General features: G+C 48.4%; 1 protein-coding gene across 12 annotated transcripts in view; it reads right to left on the bottom strand.

The window, feature by feature from the left end:
- The window catches only part of AZIN2 (antizyme inhibitor 2), a 47,316-nt gene that overhangs the window by 17,407 nt on the left and 16,303 nt on the right, over positions 1-13,606 (bottom strand). For 8 of the 12 annotated variants that reach the window (XM_059377157.1, XM_059377166.1, XM_059377167.1 and 5 more), the window contains 5 exons: positions 8,750-8,922; positions 7,639-7,773; positions 6,726-6,891; positions 5,177-5,339; positions 3,842-3,954 (listed from right to left, as the gene is read on the bottom strand). In XM_059377157.1, coding sequence (XP_059233140.1) covers positions 3,842-3,954; positions 5,177-5,339; positions 6,726-6,891; positions 7,639-7,773; positions 8,750-8,922 — 750 coding nt within the window. Of the gene's footprint in view, positions 1-3,841; positions 3,955-5,165; positions 5,340-6,725; positions 6,892-7,638; positions 7,774-8,749; positions 8,923-13,606 lie in introns of all 12 variants that reach the window. The other 4 variants (XM_059377160.1, XM_059377162.1, XM_059377165.1 and 1 more) reach the window with 2 other exon arrangements.

The raw sequence follows: 13,606 nt of genomic DNA, 5'->3' as shown, positions 1-13,606 counted from the left end.
TACACTTTTCAAGAAGTCCAAAAATGTTGCATACATCATAACATCCCTTTTGCAAAGTAAAATAAAATAAAATAAAATAAATTATAATACATTGAGGAATAAGCTTTGATGTGACAAAACATGAAAGAAGCCAGATGAACGGCAAACCAGCTCATGACCAGAGCCTGGATGTCATTAGTCATAAAAGAAACACAAGTCGAAACCACAATGAAATGTCACCTCACACCTGTTAGGAAGGCTGTTATCAAAAAACAAAAGACGACTGGTGTTGACAAGGTCATGGAGACACTGGAACGCTGTTATGCCGCTGGAGGGAATGCCTCATGATGCAGACGCTTCCTGGAAAACAGGATGGTGCTTCTCAAAAAATTCAGTATGATCAAGCCATCCTACTGCTGGGTATTTATCCAGAAGATCTGAAATCAGGATCTCTAGGAGGGATTAGCAGTCCCATATTCATCACTGCACTGTCAACCGCTGCCAAGACCTGAATGTCTGAGGATGGATGAATGGAGTCTATCCTTACAATGGATAAAATGCAGTCTATCCTTACAATGGAATATTATCCACCTTATCAAAGGAGGAAATACTGCAGCATGCACAGCTGCAGTGAATGAACATGGAGGACATGATGCTAACTGAAATGAGCGAGTCACAGAAGGACACACACTGCACACTTGGTTTATTTGAGGTATTGAACAGTCAAACTTGTGGAACAAAGACTAGAAGTGTGGGTGCCAGGGGCTGATGGAAGGGGGAACTGGGAAGTCAATAATCAATGGACATACAATCTCAGCTCCACAAGATGAACAAGTTCTAGAGATCTGCTATACCATGTGTGCCTACAGATAATAGTAATGCATCATACACTTAACCATCTGTTACAAGAGGAGATTTTATGTTAAATGTTCTTACCACAATAGGGAAAAAAAAACTATATCAAAAAAGAAAAAAGCCATATGGAAAAAATGGTAGCAGTTGAGTCAAAACAGTGGGTACTTTCCATGGGAAGAGACAAAAGGAATGTGGCAGAAAAAGAATAAATAATGTAAGAATGGTTATTTCACTAAAAAGAAAGACAAGTCCTCCCAGGAAATGTTTTTACCCTAAAACTGATTAGGAATCCACCTGAAACCATGAAATTGAACTACCTAGTTTCAAAGAAATAAATACAGGGCACAGAACAACATAGTCGATAACACCAGAGGGAAATCCAGGGAATCCGCCAATCAGGAAAATCCAGAATGCAAGAAACTTTAGGATCAACAACTCAGTTTCATTAACAAATAATTAAAACAAAAAACAAACAAACAAACCAGGAGTGAGTTTGGGGATACCAATAGGTTAAGGAGAGACATTGGACCAAATGCAGTATATGGACTTTTTTTGGCTGCTGCTTTCAGCAAGTCAACTAGAAAAACCATTTATGAGGCAGGATGATTCGGGATATTGTTTATTTTTTTTTTAAGATTTTATTTATTTATCAGTGGTGGGGGGAGAGCGAGTACAGGCAGACAGAATGGCAAGCAGAGGCAGAGGGAGAAGCAGGCTCCCTGCCGAGCAAGGAGCCCGATGTGGGACTCGATCCCAGGACGCCAGGATCATGACCTGAGCCGAAGGCAGCTGCTTAACCAACTGAGCCACCCAGGTCTCCCGGATATTGTTTATTTTTAATTTGATAATGGTATCATGACTTTTCTAAAGTCCTTTCCTTTTAAAGATATGTATTAAAATAATTTTTTTAAAGATCTTTATTTATTTATTTAACAGAGAGAAAGAGAAATAACAAGTAGGCAGAGAGGCAGGTAGGGGGCAGGGGGAAGCAGGCTCCCTGTTGAGCAGAGAGCCCCATGCAGGGCTCGAACGCAGGACCCTGAGATCATGACCTGAGTCGAAGGCAGAGGCTTAACCCACTGAGCCACCCAGGTACCCCAATATACTAAAATCTTTTTGAAAAAATTCCAATAACACTTGTTCTGTACCTTTCTGTGCTTTTCTCACAACACTGTTGAAGCCTGTATACTGCTCACCACTTGCATGCACACACACACACAAAAACATACACACACACACACGCATACAGACACACACACACACAGGCACACACTCCCGTACCCAGCAGGACAGCATTTTCAAAGTGCAGACAATTCTGTCTCACCTACTGTTCTGTGCAGGCCTCAGGAAGGGGCTTTGCATAACGAGAATACTCAAATGTTTCTTGAGTTTTTAAAAAGAAAGAAAGAAAACAAACAAAAAAGAGCCAGGTGGGCTCCAGTAATAAGAAGTATACTTTGAACCAAGGACTGATTATGTTTAAGAGGACTTTCTGTGCCTGGCGTCCAAACACAAAGTCCTGGGGAACGAAGAGCAGGGATGCAGACCTGCCACCGAGACTCATGAAGGGGACCTTCCTTGGGGAAGGAGGTGCAGATCTCACTGCAGGCAGGCCGGGTCCCTCTGACACACGCCCAACACAACAGTAGCTCATTTACTGAGCGTGTGGTCATCTGTCTCCACCACCAGTCAGGGGCCCCACCCTGGATCTGGTCACAGGGCTGGACCTGGTAAGTGGTTAACAAGCCCCAAGGAAGAAACTTCAGTAGCATCCAGAGGAAAACAGGACTGATCACAAAGCAGGTCAGTAACATTCTGGGGCCCAAGGCAGGAATATCAACCAGAGATTCATCAAAAAAGAGACCCTGGATGGGGGGTGTGTGGTAATGAGCTGGGCCCACAGTCCTGCTCATCTGAGTTACTGATGAAGGGAATGGGGCGTGGGTCACGGACGGCTTGCGACAGGAAGAGGGGTACTGGAAGACAGATGGGGTCAGGAGGGGGTCAGGACCTGGGAAGCAGTTGCTGCCTGCTGTGTGACCTGCGGCGTGGCTGGCCTAGGCCAGCCTTGTCCTTTCTCAGTGCAGTAGGATGTGGGAAACCACAAGAATGCAGGCTGGGCTAGCATATCACGGGGGAAAACTGAATTCCTGAGCACATCAGGGAGGCTTACTCAGACTAGCTAGAGGAAATCACATTGAACAACCCAGCTCTGGAATGAGGATATACTCAAGTCGTGGCATGGGCACGTGGACGTAGGCATTGGGGTGGGGGGGCTCCTTCTGCCTGTGACAGATAAGGGGCAGGAAAGGCTACACAGAGGAGCTGACACTTGAGTGGGTCTTGAAAAATGAGACAGAATGGAAAAAGAGAGACAAACAAAAACACACCGAGCGCTCACGATGGTCTAGGTCCCTCTAGACACTGAAGTTCCCTTCCAGAAAAAGGGCCACACAAAGGCCTGTAGATGTGAAAATACAACAGTGTGTCTGATAGTCTTTCCCCTCTCTGTCCATGCCTGTTCCCTGGTCACCCTGGAAAAGCCCATCAATGATGAACTGTTTCTTTTTGCTTCTAGAAATTCACTCTAGGGCTTGACCAGAGATGGATGTCAAGATGTGCTCAACAACACTCAAAACAGCAAACCCACCATAGGTTAGATGGGTTAAAATACTACGTAGTCTTCAAAATGCAAGTTGCCAAAGGTAAACTAATGGCATGGAAAGAGCTATACCCCATAACAAGTGGAAAAACAGCAGTTACAAAAGAACACAATCCAACTTTATTTCTGAAAACAGAGTACATTTTTTTAAAGACTAAGAAGAAATCTAATGTTCCAAGAGTCTATCTCTACATGGTGGGATTGGGTGATCTTCATCATCCTGCCATTTTCCACAATGAATATGTGTTACTTTTTAAAAATTAGATAAAAACACCCCCCAGAATGTTATTTAAACACACACATACACACACAATTGAAAACAGGCCCACGTTGGGGTAGGCTCACCTTCTGCAGGATGGGGGTAGGGCAGGTGTTGTCAAACAGGACTGAGTTGAAGATCCCATACACGCCCTCACTGAGGTGGTACACGATGGTCTTGGGGATGGAACCACTTTCCTCTGTGGGGAGGGCAGGGGTCAGGGGCAGCACAGGCAGCAGTGTGAGGGGGCGGGAGTGGGGTGCTGGCACAGTGGGCAGCTCAGCAAGGATGATGGGTAACTGAAGCCCAAAGGCTGCCCCTTCCTCAGCTCTGGGGTGGGTCCTGCTGCCTCCTATGACAGACACAAGGTTCATGTGATGCAGCCTCACCCCTGCAGCTGGGCACCCCTGCACAGACACACTTCTGGCCTGCAGCTGAGCCCCTGGACGCCCCAGCAAAGGCCGAAGAGCAGCCCACCCAAGCTCGAGACCCCAAGAGGTTAAGCTGCTCACTCAGAGGCATATGATATGGGGCAGAAATGAGAAAGCAGGTCTCCTGGCTGGACCAGATAGGGTAATGAGCCAGATTTTTTTTTAATATAATTTTTTTTTAATGAGCCAGATTTATAAAGGAAGCCAGAAGAATGTCATCTCTGCGCACACACACACACACACACACACACACAAGACATTCTACCTGGGGCCCACCACCCCTCCCAATGGATTCTCAGGGGAAGACACACAGACCTCAGCTCTCCTGCCTGGGACCCCGGAGCAGAAGGAGAAGCCCCAAGATCAGAGCCTCTGATCCCACTCACTCAAGGGGCTGCTGGAGGGACTGATCTCTCTGGAAGGGCAGGAAAGAGTGCCGACGTTGCAGTGTGGGCAGAGAACCCTGAGTCAGCCCAGCCTGACCTTGGATCCAGGCATTGACTCTACCAGCTCTGTGACTTTGGGCGAGTGACTCAACCTCTCCAGGCCTATGTTCTGTCATCTATAAAGTCGGCTTAGACAATTATAGGTTGTCATTAATTATTTTCCTTATGTTATGAGCAGCAGTAGGATGAGTAAGAACCTGTCCTTTAGAGAGCAGACAGACATGGGGTCGAATGCAGGCTTTGCTTTTTACTGTTAAGCAATTCACTTATATTCTCTTTGGCTCTCAGTTTTCTCACCTGTACAATTGGTTAATAAACTATCTGTTCTCCCTAATGTTGTTTTGACCTCAATCTTCATAAAGTATAAACATACATAGGAAAAACTGACACCAAGTATCTTGAGGGGGTAAGAGTGGATATAAGTTTCCCTAAGGCAAGGATCCATCCTCCAGACTCTCCAAGCCCTAAAACTAGATCTTGCTCAGCCAGCCACTGTCCCTAGCTTCGGGAAAAAATGGGGCTCTGCTGCCCACCTGGAACCTACCCTCCCTTCCAGGCTGGTCCAGAAGAACCTCCTTCTTGGCGATGATGCTGACAGCCAAGGTGAAAGCCGAAGTCACGTAGTAGCGCCCCAGTCTGGCAAGGATGTCCACGCCACAGCCCTCTGGGAAGTACAGGTCCAAGGCTGAGTTGATCACAGAAGCAATCTGGTGGGACAGGGATGGGGAACAATGACATGTGTGAAATGTGGGATTTACATACTGAGGACTTGCTATAGCTTCAAGTCTATTCCTTGAAAGCTTCTTTGATTTCAGAAAGAAGCATTTGGCAGCTGCTAAGGCCCCAACTGGTGACTGCGGACAGGTGGCCAGAAAGGCAGGATGCAGACGGAGTAGGGTCAAGACCCTTACGCTTGTGTCAATCAGCTTCCTTAACACTCCCAAATTGGGAAAAGGTGTTCTTTTTTTTTTAATTTTATTTTATTTGTTTATTTGACGGAGAGAGATCACAAGTAGGCAGAGAGGCAGGCAGAGAGAGAGGGGGAAGCAGGCTCCCTGCTTAGCAGAGAGCCTGATGCAGGGCTCAATCCCAGGACCCTGGGATCATGACCTGAGCTGAAGGCAGAGGGTCAACCCACTGATCCACCCAGGTGCCCCGGGAAGAGGTGTTTTAACGTAATAGTTGGTACTCAGGCTCTAGAAGCCCTGATGTATATCTTTCTTTCATAAGTGAACAATCTGTTAAAGGACACGTTTTTCACAGAAAATATAAGAACAAAGATCAAAATCACCCTTAATTCTATCATCCAGATTGTTAATAACTGTTAGCTTTTTAGAGTAGCTCCTTTAAATCTTTTTCTATACAAACACAGTTTTTTATTATAAATATGATAAGGCTCAAACACAGTTTTTTATTATAAATATGATAAGGCTATACATGTTTTATAACCTGTTTTACGCAACAGACTCTGGGAATGACCTCACAAGGAGGTCATATGAATGTATCACCATTTAACCAATTCTCGAGTGTTAGATGGACCACAAAAGTCCACTGGGTTTTTGTTATGAACAATGCCACAAAGCTCCTCTTTGAGGCTAACTCTTTGTGCCGGTGGGGGATTATTTTCTTAGGGTCAGTGCGGATGTGAGCGCCCAGAACTTGGCTCTTACTAGGGAAAGGCGACCCCTAGTGGTTGCAGTGGGGATTGCTGGGGGACATTTTTCTGGATTTCATCTCACATGGAAGGAGCAGACAGGTGGGCCTTTCTTTTCCCTGCCTTCCCGTTTGATTTCTCATCAGCTCACCTAAGACAGAATAGAGCAGGCCAGGCCCTCAGAAAGTTTCAGGACTTACGCAAATAGGCCTGGTTAACTTCAAATATGCGCATGGACTAGTGTCAGAGAGAGCAGGGTGTGTTGCCAGCTCTGCTGTACACCAGAAAGTGACCTTGAGAAGCCTCAGTTTGCTCGGCCGTAACATGGGGCTAATAATAAGATGATCTGGGAAAAGCACCTAGCACAGCATACAGCACGTAGGACCCACTCAACAGCCCTGGGCACACCATCCCCACTTCCCACACAGTCTAGGGTTACCTCTTCGAATCTCACTTTGGCCCCCTCCAATCCAGGGAAGCCACCACCAAGGTCCAGGAGATGCATCCTGTGGCCCAGCTCAGCGCCCATCTCAAACACAAGCCGGGCGTCTGCGATGGACTGAGCGTAGGCGTGAAGGTCAGGACAGCCGCTGCCAACGTGAAAACTGGGAAGGGAGGAAGACCCTCGGCTTACATGCAGGGCCCCAGGTGCCATGGCCGCAGCCCAAGCCAGGAGCAGCCTTGGGCAAGCACAATGGGCATCGTGCCCATTCTGCAGATACAGTGACTGAGGGCCCCAGAGGTTAGATGCATTGCCAAAGGTCATGGGGCAAGTGAGGTGTGGACAGGAGACTAGATCCAAAGTCCTTTGGCACTTGGTGTCCCTCCCATCCCTTCATGCTGCCACTGGGGCTGAGGCCCCTGGGATGAGGAGCAGGGCTCAGAGTCAGCCGTGTCCGTAGGTCCCTCCCAGCCAGCACTGTGCTTTAGTTTCCCCAGCTATAAAGTGGAGTTAAGATCCCACAAGGCTGTGCAATAATGTACCTGACGCATTTAGCACAGTGCCTGGTGTATCTTAAGCACAGAATAAATGACAACTATATTATTAGGTCATTATCATGACTTCTTCCATATCCCTGTGTGCAAAGAGTCAGAGCAAAGGGGTGCATGGCTCCTGCCAAGCCAGGTCCCTCCTAGGGCCTCTGGGGACAAGATCTGGGGACCATGGGGTTGAGTGAGTGGGACACTCCGAACTTTCTTTCCAAAGAGAGGAAATTGTCCAATGGCAGGATTCTATGCCTGGGGACAGGCCCTCCTTGCAAACCCTGAAGGAGGATCTCATAAGAGAACTGATTAAATTCTGGGAAAGAGGCAGGGGGCTGGCAGGGAGGGTGGGGTTTCTGGGCACTCACCTCACCCCCACTACCTCCACGTGGCTCCTCTTGGCGTTTTCAAGCAGGTGTCTGCAGGATTGCAGCGACGCTCCGAACTTGAAGCTCAGGGGGCTCAGGGAGTGACGGTCATCAGTAGCAATGCCCAGAACCATCCTGAGGAGACACGCAGCACACCTCTGCGGGGGGACCCCACCCCCCCCACCCCAATTATATCCTCTCGGAGAACAGAGGCATAAGCTCAGAGCCACCCACCCCACAGGGCCCTGTCCCCTTCCTGTACCTGCACTGCCAGTCAGCCTCTGGAGCCTGTCCAGTCCATTCCCTAAACCTCCCTGGGCCCAGCCCCGCAGCCGCTGCCCTGGCCCTGACCTCTCCAGCTCTCCCAGGCAGCTCCACTTCCTCCAAATCAGCCTCGACACCAGCCAGGCTTTTCCAACTTTTCTTGTATGAGGGGAACCGTTTTTTAAACACAGTCTTATTGAGAACCCCGATATCAAGTGAAATCAACAACGTGGAAGATTCTTTGGGTGAACCAGAGTGGTCCCCCATCACCCCAAGGTGGCCCTCCCTGGAGCCCCTATGGCATCAGGTGACCACGAGAAAGCCAAAGCCAGAGCAAAGCATCCAGCCCTGACCCCCACCAAAGCCCACATGCATCAGGTCTCTGCCCTGGGACTGTGACCGACCAGCCTTCACAGCTGCCCTCTGCCCTCACACAGGGTTTGTTCTGGCCACCCCAAATTTCTGTTCATTCCTCAAACACCCAAGGGCTGCTTCTGACTTCCTCGCATTCTTTGCTGAGCAGTTCACCCACATACATTGTTGATCGGGCCCACCTCGAAGGCCGCCTCCTTTGCGCTGCCTTCCTGACCAACCCCCTCTTGCTCCCTCGGCCTATGACTTTGACCTCCAGAATACCGCAGCTTTGCTGTGCCCAGGCCGTCACAGGTATTTCTGCCCCGGTCCTCATCAGGCCCCAGCTCGCTGGGTCTGATCCAGGCGCGCCCACCCCAGACTCCTGGGACTATGGCCCGGGCCAGCTCAGGGTCCTCAGCTTCAGTGCTCCCCCTCCCTCCCCCTCTGCCCTCACACTCAGCCCAGCCCTCCCCACGAGCGGTCCTCAGCTTACCTGGCACTGGGGTAGCCCTTTACCACCTTTGCCAGCTCCATCTCGTTGTCAAAGCTCAGCAGCCGGACCCCGTGCTTGGCGGCGTACTTGATCTGTGCAATTTGCTTACAGGGGTTGGCGTAGATGATCTTACTGGCAGGGACGCCAATACGCTGGACCAACTCCATCTCTGCCTGTGGGATCCCAAAGGTGATGGTGAGGAGGCTCAGGGTCTACCGGGCCCACAGAAGTCGAGGACGCACAAATGAGGGGCAGAGTCATAGCATGCCTGGGGAGGTCCCTAAGAAGTGGGCTGCATTTTTACACAACAGATATGTGAAAATCAGGACTCGTGACAGTTCGCCATTCTTTGACAGACAAGGCTGCCACAGACAGCTGGGCAGGTGGTGCACTGTACAACCGAGGTGAAGGAGGTCCCAGTCACAGAGAATCCATGGTAGATTTATATAGTTATTATAACTTCCTGGCAGTAGAGTATCTTAGCCTCACAAAGTCATATATATATATTATAATATATCATATATATATTCTAATTCACTGAAAGACATTACATAGAGTCATGATAGGCCTAACAATAGGCATGATACATTTTCCTGACAGATTTAATATTCAGAGTATTCCTTGGTGGGGATACCTGGGTGGCTCAGTTGGTTAAGCATCTGCCTTCAGCTCAAATCATGATCCCAGGGTCCCTGCTCAGAGGGGAATCTGCTTCTCCCTCTCTGTCTGCCCCTCCCCCAACCTGTGCAAGCTCAAGTGCTCATGCGCTCTCTCTCAAATAAATAAAATCTTAAAAAAATATATTCCTTGATGTACTGGAAAGTTCATCAGACCAAGAGTCCTTTTGACAGGTCATCCCACATCCCAAGGCCCGCTGTGTGCATGGCGCTCTGCTGGGTGACTCTGGTCAGCCCTTCTCCGTGAGGGGCTTCCTCTTCCTCACCTTTACAGAACACAGTTCCACCAGCTTGCAGCATTAATGATACAGACAATGCTGATGAGAGCAACCACTGTCACTGAGCATATACCACAAGTAGGCACTGAATGAGATGTCAGAAAAAGGGCCAGAGAACAAATAGTTTAGGTTTGGTCAACCACAGAGGTTCCTTTTTTTTCTTTTTAAGATTTTATTTATTTTGAGAGAGGGAGAAAGAGGACCTGTGTGCTCATGGGCAAGCCATGAGCAGGGAGAGGAGCAGACGGGGAAAGGGGCAGCTGGGCAGAGGGGCAGAGGGGCAGAGGGGGAGGAAGAGAGCATCCAAAGCAGACTCCAGGCCAAGCACAGAGCCTGAGGCCAAGCTGGATCTCATGACCATGAGATCATGACCTGAGCCAAAACCAAGAACCAGGTGCCCAATGGACTGAGCCACCCAGGCGCCCCAGCCATAGAGGTTCCCTGACATCTGCTCAACACGAAAGCAGCCAGAGAGAGGGCCCAAGTGAACGAGCACGGCTGTGATCCGACAGAACCTGACAGAATCAGGCAGTGGCCTGGCTTTGATAACCATCCATCATCGGCCAACCCTTGCTTTGGATTCACTGCTTTATCTACTCCTTGCACTAATCCCGTCAGAGGGGGGCAGACTCCACTCTAGAGAGAAGGAAACTGGTACTCAGCGGAGAGACGCAGTGGACAGGGGGCAGAGCCAGCTTTCAAACTCAGGTCTGACTTTCCATGATGGAGGGCAGGAAAAGAAGAGGAAACCAGCTCTGAAAAAATGTAGGAGACACAGGGCCATTTTTAGCCATTCTGAGTTTATAATAAGTCTCCAATTTAATGTAGCAATTTTTCAACATGGGGTACTATCGTGCATTATCTCGCGTGATACCTGTAACTGTCCTGAGACATATGCATTGGCCACACTTTACAGAGGACCACATGGAGCTCAGAGAAGCCCATGTGCCTGCGGAAACACTAAGGAAGAGAGCAGGATGGAGCTGGAACTGCTGGCCTCACAGCTGTTTTCCAAAGACCCTGAGTCCGAGTGGATGTGCAAATGTGTTTCTGCTCTTGACTTCACATGAGGAGGAAGCCACGGTGGCAATCTGGGGCTTGTGATCTAGTTATAAACACACAGTAACAACTGTTATTCACTGAAGGATTTCCACAGGCCAGCCATCGCCTTAAATATTTTCTATTCATTTGTATTTAAGTCTCATAATAATTTTATGAGGCAGGAAGCAGAGGCTCAGAAGTAAAGTGACTTGCCCAAAGTCACCCAGCTGGTAAGCGGCAAAGCTGGGACTCTAACCCAGGACTGTCAGACTTCAGCACACAAGCTCTTTACCACAGTACTGCGATGGAGAATTCAACCTCAAAGCAGACAAGTGTTCCTGGAGCATCAGTTGAGATGCTAAAGAAAACAAGTGGTGAGAGAAGCAGAAAATCTCTGACCCCATGGAGCTTTCTTGGGTTGGGGCGGGGGCAGGCAAGAACACATGAGCACTGAATGATGAAGGAGTTACAAACGTGAGCAGAGCGTGGGGAAAAGGCACGGGATACCAGAGAGCCCAATGGGGGACCTGGATGTGAAGAGTCAAGGACAGCCTTTCTGAAGGTCAGAGAGTGAAGCTGAGCTCCACAGGAGGCCTCGTCCAGGCCCAGAGGGAAGGAAGGAACTTTCTGGTAGCAGGAAGAAGGTCCTGCCGAGACCCGGAGGCAGAATGTGCTCAGCCTGGTCGAGGACCAGGGAACCCTGGAGTGGCCTGGGCAGGGAGAGCACCGTGGGGGGGAAGACAGGGTGTCAGGGAGGTGGGCAGAGCCAACAGGGAGACCGAGAAGGCTGATGTGGATTTATATTTTATCCTGCGACTCAAGGGAATCCCTTGGAAGGGTTTCGAGGAGGGAAATGGCGCAGTCAGATTTGCACTTGAACTGCAAGGTTTAAATGCACATCACTGGCTACCATGTGGGTACAGACTCAGGAAGGGCTGACAGGATTCTGTGGGGGACTGGTGGCAATCTCCCGAGGTGAGGGAACAGATGGGAGAGAGGTATTCCAGGGGCAGGGCTGGCAAGTGTGGTGGTGGCTAGCTCGTGGGGCTGTCCGACTCCACGCCTAGCAGGCCCAGCAGCCCTTCTCCAAGGGGAAGATGATGAGAGTGTTGGAGCACACTGGGTTCTAGGTGACCTGTGGGATCCAGGCAGCCACCGGATATAGAAGGTCTGGTCTGGAGATCGAAATGTGGGAGGTGGTGGCATACTAATGGTATCTACAGCAGTGGGAGGAGATGAAATTCCCTAAGAGGCGGGAGAGTTTACAAGAGAAAGGGAGCTCGAGACAGAATCCAAAGGCACTCTCCCATTGAGAGAGAGGGAAGTCGGGCACCCAGGACCTGCAGAGAGGGGAGGAGCAAGGATTCATCCAGAAGGGGAACAACACCTAGATTATATAGTCTTGTCACGGCAAACCTTATCTTGTGACTCCTATCCGTACAGAAGGAGGGTGTCAACTCTCACAGGTGCGGGGTGTGGGGAGGGGGGTTGAGCGGGGAGCGGGGGGTGGGCAGGAAGGGCAGGTGCGGAGCAGCACTCTCATTCCTCTCATTTACTTCTGAAGTCTTTAAACTAGGAACATAGGTTATTGTTGAGTGTTTTTAAAAAAAGAATCTGTCCCAAATGGAGAGTAGCTCTTAGTGCGTATAAAGTTCCTGTCCTGCAAGATGAAGGAAGTTCTAGAAATCTGCCGAACCATGTTTACAATCAACCATACCGTGCTGTACACTTAAAAATGCGTTAAGAGGGTAGATCTTGTGATAAGTGTTCTTTTTTTAAAGATTTTATTTATTTGAGCAAGAAAGAGAAAGAGAGAGAGCACATGTGCTCACACAAGCAGGAGGAGAGGCAGAGGGAGAGGGAGAAGCAGACTTCCTGCTGAGCAAAGAGCCTGACATGGGGCTCGACCCCAGGACCTCGGGATCATGACCTGAGCTGAAGGCAGATGCTTAACCAACTGAGCCATCCAGGAGTCCCTCACGTTAAGTGTTCTTACTCCAAAAACGAACAGTCGTTGTGTTGAATGTTACTGAGAGTCTGGATAATAAGAGAACCAAAGAGTGCCCCTGACAAGATCTAAATGCATCTACACGGACAGATCTCCAACCTGCCAAGCTTAAAGCTATTGAGACACAGTCCCCACCACATAAACATCTTTTATGTTTTGTATCTTTTCTATGGATCATATTTGTACGTATTTTTTAAACACCATATACCCACCAAAGTCAAACAGAGATAATGGTGATTGTCTCTAGAGACACAAAGCTGATGGCCTACGTGTGGGCGTGAATGAATCAATGTATTCTTCGAATAATTCAAAACGCATGTTTAAAATCAAGTGCTTACTGAGTCTTGGGGGATCGCTGGGAAGTGATGTACAGTTATTAGCCTGGATAAAGCACCATTGCCGTGAATGGGTGACAAGTCCCAAGCCTTTGGATAAACCTGCAACTACTGTTTTAAGAAAGGAGTTTCCTATGGTTTCTGCTGGTACAGAAAAACACAACCTAGCCCCTTCCTCTAGCCTCCAGTCAATTTTTAAATACTTTAAAAAATCTTTGAAAGCCAAAACAACTATTAATTATTCTCGAGTGCCAATAGTAACAAGAAGCTGCACAAAAAGAAAGCAAAGTGCTTAAGTTGCTTTTTGTCATCTAAGATTTTTTTTTTGTCTTACTGAAATGTTACTAATGTAGATGCTAGAAGAAAAAGAATACTTTACAGTATTATGTTATGAAACCAATATACTCAGTGTTATATTCTGGCTTGAGGTTTGATTTGTTACTTTCTTTGAAAAGTGAATATGTTCTCTTTCATAGCCTATTGATGAACAGTCAGTACCAAAATTAATATTTTAGAGT

This window comes from Mustela nigripes, chromosome 14 (genome assembly GCF_022355385.1).
Source record: "Mustela nigripes isolate SB6536 chromosome 14, MUSNIG.SB6536, whole genome shotgun sequence".
NCBI classification, from domain to species: domain Eukaryota; kingdom Metazoa; phylum Chordata; class Mammalia; order Carnivora; family Mustelidae; genus Mustela; species Mustela nigripes.
This window is presented reverse-complemented; position numbering and strand designations above follow the sequence as displayed.